A 6,000-nucleotide genomic window follows, 5' to 3' on the forward strand; every position below is an offset into this window, starting at 1 on the left:
GACATTTTAAGACTGAAGTTCAACATTCATTACATTTAGCCTCAGTTCAGTAAGTATGATACATGGCTCAATAATTAAAAGAAAACCAAGGCTGTAGAGGAAAGACTAAAATAAATCTCTTGAGAGTTCGTGTCATTTTTTCATGATGATGATGACTTTACTTAATAATAATCTGTACTCAGAATGGTCTTTTCTCATTGGGTAGCAGCTTGACTCTCTGTCCCTAGGGCTATGCCAAATATCCCAAGGGTCCCTCAGTCAGAGCTGGGGCAGTATGAGGAGCAATCTCACCCGGAGGGGCAGATCAAGGAGCTGCAAGGTTCTTAATCTTTCTGAAAGGAGACCGTGTTGCTATCTTTAAAAACAGTTAGCAGGGGCATGGGAGGATGACTTCCCTTACTCAGTATGCTCTAACCCTTGACTGCATCCAGAGCGCCAATGGAAGTTGGGGCAGCTTCCTAGCGTGCGGGGGCTGGGAGGCTGGGAGCAAGATAGAGAAGCTTCACCTTCGCTTTTCCGGCGCTGTCGTCCTCTTCCTTTTTGTCTTCAAACTCAAAGGCAACAGTCATTCTTTGTTGTCGCTGCTCCTCCCACAGAGTAGGGTTAAAACTGTCGCTGTCTGACTGGAAATCTACAGTCACATCCCAAAGGGTTATCAGAGCCAAGGGACTTTTCTAATAGAGCATTATCAACAAGCCTCAACTAATGCGTCAAGCAAAACGGCTGAAAGGTACTAAAAACTGAAGAAAAGGGGGCACAATCAATGTTCCAACTGCTACATGGCCTTTTACATTTTAACTTAAAATCAACTCTTAGTAATTTCCATTTCTTCCAAAATGGCCTTGCTTCTGAGCCTTCTAGTGTGCACAGCTGGATATGCAGAGGGTGGGATGTGGAATCTTTTGCATAGGACACCTTATACATATGGTTTCTAATGGAAGAAGGTTCCCAGCATTTTATCCCATTTTTGGAGATAAAAAGCAGGTGATTTTTTTCCCTGTCTGGGAGAAGGAATGGCAAGAGTCATTTGGAGTTTCATACGTGGATTTCCATTATTCTATTCAAGTCTGAAATTCGAAAAGCATTTCCTTGAAAACACGAAGAATCAATAGGATTAAGGTAGTACTTTCCCAGCACTTAACCTCACCCTCTAACCCTTGATTCTTAACTTAAATTAAAAAAAAAAGTGCTTATTAGCATTTCTTGGATAAAATGCTTCACCTTGGGAAAGACAAGATTGTAACACTTTGCAAAATGCCTTTTTGAGATGAATTTCTCAGGGCCGCTGATGTCACGAGTTCACGGGACATGCAGTTTGTGCTTGTCAAACTAGGGAACCCAGGCTTGATAACAGCTCCTGGAGAACTTGAGTTAATTCTACTTGCCTCAGTTTGACCTTGTATCATTCCACTTAACTGAATGCCTGTTTAAAATACCCTGGGAAAGAAATGCTAGAACCTTCTTTGATTGATTGTCTCCTAGATCTACAATACCTCCATTCAGGAAATTCCTTAAATTCAACTGGCCATTTCTATTTAACAAGGGAGGGAACATTTTTTTAGAATGTTTCCAAAGAGGTTTCTTTGGACAGAATGATTAGGCTGGAGAAAAATCAAAGTCACTCCTGGATCAGAAAAAAACCCCAAATTATTTTTACATACATCTATTCAGTTGTTAAGAAGTTATGACATTGACAGTATCAACACATCCATAGCCTTACCCATCCACAGACGTCACTGTCCGGAGGTCAAAGCCAAAATAATCCCTTTATATAATAAATAATTATTACAAAAATTTTCAAACTTAGTTTTTAGAAGATATTTCTGATGGTGATTTACCTTCATCACCTCGAGGTTGCTGAGGAAACATGTAGTTAGTCAAGACTCTTTGTTTTGTTTCTGGGTGAGCTTCGGTTTGTAAAGGGATAAGGGCCTTTGACTGCAAAGGAAAAACAAAGCAAGATCAGAAAGTAAAAAATACACATGTGTCTAATTGAAGAATTTTTTGAAAAATGAAACCAAATAAAATCCCAAATTTCCTTCTTCAAGGCCCTGAATGAACAAATCAACATAAGTCCTGGGAAAGTGGGGAGAGGTAAGATATGAGAGTTTATATGATGGAAATGAAGATTGGGGCTGAAACACATTCTCAAGCACTTAGGATTCCAAACTGAATGTCAGTGAAGGTTATTATCCAAATTACAAAAATATTCTTTAGTCTAAAAATGTCCTAGTCTGGTATCTCATTAAGGTTTGGAGAAAACTCTGGACTCCCAAAGGACAGGCCAGGGTTGGGGAGCCTGTTGCCTTGAGGCCAAATCCCTGGTGAAGTTAGAAATCAGTCAAAGGGCCTCACTTGAGGACCTAGAGGGCCACATGTGGCCTCTAGGCTATGTTTTCCACTTCTACTGGAACAGTGGCAGGCCCTACCTAAGTGGAGAGACTTTGAGTACAGTTCTGAGGATGAACCAAATTCTGTCCTCTGACAAACAACTTGGATAAGCTCAGAGATGTTCATCATCAGTTTTCTTCAGGATGATGAATGGCAACCCTTAGGAGACCATAAATATCAGAGAAGGTAGAAGTAATATCTATACAGACAAAAGCAAAGCATTGAAGACAGGACAAAGTTCAGTTTTATTGATCAGTATCCCTGAAGCTGGGCTGCAGTGGGGAATCTCCAAATGCAATCCAGCTAGTTGTTTCTTTTATTAAGGAAAAAAAATCCTTTAGGTATGTTTCTGCATGCCCATTAACTTTCAATGATGTGTTTTCCTAGTGATACATATAACACCTGACATATATAAAAGAATGCATTTATGTATATCATCTGCTCTGTGATCAAACATTACAATGAAGTTATGACCAAATTCAGGAAATAAAGAGTTCACAGATTTTACATGACGTAACATGCCATCAAGAATAGTTGCTTTGAATTGTTGCTTTATGATACAGAAAAAAAGATACATTTATTGACTGTCGTATTAAGTGTCTCACACACATACATACACACAAATATGTGTGTATATACATACATATTCCTCACCATGCCTTGTGCATAGTAAGTGATTAAAAATGTTTACTGAATTGAAATGGATTGAAAATATAAAATCTGATTATATCAAGTTCTAGTAAAAACTCAAGACCTCTGTTTAATTTTTAAAAATCAATTTATCGAAATACTTTCAAAAACATGTTGAATAGAATAAAAAGAATTTTATGTAATACTTCCAAGATATGTCTGAAACAGTCAAGTTATTGAATTGGATTATTTTTTATATAGCATCCCATATGGAAACAAGTCACAAGAAAAGCCATTATTTTAAAGAAAAAAATAATGATATAGTGTGCCACAAGAATGAGTCACAAATTTCATGACTTAGGTCTCTAAAATAGATTCTCTCAATTTCCCATTGATTTCAGAATGAAGTATGACTTATTATGACAGATAGGGATCCCTTGACACATTGAAAACTATGCATCATATTGATAAGATATTCTGGGTGACCAGCCCAAAATCACGTCAGACAGGAGGAGGCCCTATTATGAGTGCAGTATTACGAACATACCTCTCACCTGCTCCCTGAACCACAGGTTTAGGGTCACCTGATCAGGTGGCTAAGAGTGGCCCAAGAATCTGTCTGTGGCCAAATGCTGCTTCGGACGTTTATCAAGGATTTGAATAATGCAAGGATGGCATGCTGATTAAATTTCCAATGACATAATGGAGAATCAAAGAAGGAGTTTGAATCAAGAAGTGATATGACTTCGTCTGTACACAAGAAAAATTATTCATCAATTAATCAGCAAGCATTTGTTAAGCACCGATTTATGTGCCAGGGCAATGTGTTACGAACCAGGGATACAAACACACACACAAAATGAAACAATCCCTACTCTAATGTAGCTCATACTCCATCGAGGGTGGGGCACAGCAGGTACACATCGAAGTATGTAGAGAGTCAATAGAAGGTAGTTAAATACTGGGTTACCATGGAGGGAGGATGTGGGCAATTTGTGGGATCAGGAAAGGCTTTGGGTGAAACGTGGCACTTGAGCTGTGTCTTAAGGAAAGACACAGAGGTGGGGTGAAGAAGGAATGCGCTCCAGGGGGGAGATGGCCAACTCTGAGATGCTATGCTTCATTGCATAACTTGCAGATTTTATGCCAATTTTATTTTTGCAAAAAAGTGGGGTGTGATCATTATGTGACACTTTTAAAAAAATTGTGCTGATATTACTTAAAAATCATTTATTACTAAACTGTCTTTGGTGTAAGATTAGGATGCATGCAGCACACATGAATATATGTTAAAACCGAATACTGACAATGCACTGAGAATTCTAGGTTCGTGGCTTGCAAGGCTCAAGAGATAAATGCATATCCATATGTTACTGGTGAATAATTGCTGCTCTGTTTATCTTTTAAGTGGAATGAGGAACAGAATTATAGCATGCTACAGTTACACAATAGAGGATTATAAAACAATTTTTGGACTGGTAAAAACCAACAACCCCAAAACACAGGGTGTGATGATTGTATGGTGAAAGACAGTACAAAGAAGGGAAATGAGGCACTCCGTAGGAAGAACAGAGAGGTTAGTTTGGCTAGGCTGTAGAAGATGGGGGAAGAGTAATGTGTAATGAAGCTAGAGAGACAAGGTAAGGTTAAGTGGCAAAGGCTGATTGAGATCAAACATTAATTTATATCTTATCCTTGAGTCAAAAGGGAACCACTGGGACTGAGTGAGTGGGTGAGTGACATGTTTTTAGCTGCGTTTAAGGAAACTTACTCTGACGGTATGGAGAGATTTGAGGCAGAGAGACCAATGACCAAGAGATCACTGCAACAATCTAGAAAAGAGATGTGAGTGCTAAACTAAGATGGTAGCTACTTGAGTGGAGATGTTTTAGAGGTAGAAACAGCAAGATTTGGTAATTGATTGCTGTGGGGTTAGGAAAAAAGAAGAGATGGGGATAGTGCTAAGGTCACAAATGTGAGAGACTGGATAAATGGCATGCCTTTTATAGAAATAGGCATGTTTGGAAGAGGAGTGGCCTTTGAGGAAAGATCAGCAAGTCATGTCTTGGAGATATTGGGTTTGAAATGTCTTCAGGACATTGAGATTGAAATGTCAGCTAATAGACAAGTGGGGGTATGGAACTGAAACTCTGGAGAGAGACTTGGGCATATAGAAAGGGGAATCATATTCATAAAAGATGGTCCTCCAGACTGGGAGCTGATGATGCTAGAAGTCTATGTATAGAAAAAGGTACAGGACAGAACAATGGGGAACACCCTCACGTAGGGAGGGTGACATCAGGGATGATGCAGTGATGTGAAGGATGGACTGGGGAAGGGATGGAAAGGAACAAGCATCTATTAAGTTCCCACTATGTGCCAGGCATTGTGCTGGATACTTTACAAATAACATCTCATTTGATTGGGTGAGGTGATGGGGAAACTGGTCTGAGAGTGCAGGCAGTAAGGATAGAAAGGATGGGATGGGTGGACATGAGATAATAACCAGGATTGAAAAGCAACATTTTAGGGGTGGCTAGGTGGTGCAGTGAATAGAGCACCAGGCCTGGAGTCAGGAGGACCAGAGTTCAAATCTGGCCTCAGACGCTTAACACAAAAACTAGTTGTGTGACCTTGGGCAAGTCACTTAACCCCAATTGGCCTGACTTCCCCCTCCAAAAAAAAGAGAGAAAAAAGATTGACAAAAGGCAACTCTTTGAACTATTTCATGTTATTTTTAGATGGTAGAATTTGTCAATAATGCTCACCTTTGATATTTATGCTGTAGGTATGGATGAAAATGCAGAACCAGTAGACTACAAAATTCCAGGAGTAGTTTTATAGGAAAATCTTATATATATATATGTGTGTACATGCCTATATATCTATAGATACATGTGTCTATCCATCCATCCGTCTGTCCGTCCGTCCGTCTATCTATCTATCTATCTATCTATCTATCTATCTATCTATCTATCT

General features: G+C 39.3%; 1 protein-coding gene across 4 annotated transcripts in view; it reads right to left on the bottom strand.

Moving 5' to 3' along the window:
* LOC138165242 (leucine-rich repeat-containing protein 7) overlaps nt 1-6,000 on the bottom strand; it is a 601,375-nt gene that overhangs the window by 106,630 nt on the left and 488,745 nt on the right. For all 4 annotated transcript variants that reach the window (XM_069093366.1, XM_069093369.1, XM_069093367.1 and 1 more), the window contains 2 exons: nt 1,839-1,938; nt 507-631 (listed from right to left, as the gene is read on the bottom strand). In XM_069093366.1, the coding sequence (XP_068949467.1) occupies nt 507-631; nt 1,839-1,938 (225 nt within the window). The remainder of the gene's footprint in view (nt 1-506; nt 632-1,838; nt 1,939-6,000) is intronic.

The sequence above is a fragment of the Petaurus breviceps genome, unplaced genomic scaffold (assembly GCF_028583685.1).
Source record: "Petaurus breviceps papuanus isolate PSGF00001 unplaced genomic scaffold, PetGlider_PUasm1.0 208, whole genome shotgun sequence".
In the NCBI taxonomy this organism is placed as follows: Eukaryota; Metazoa; Chordata; class Mammalia; order Diprotodontia; family Petauridae; genus Petaurus; species Petaurus breviceps.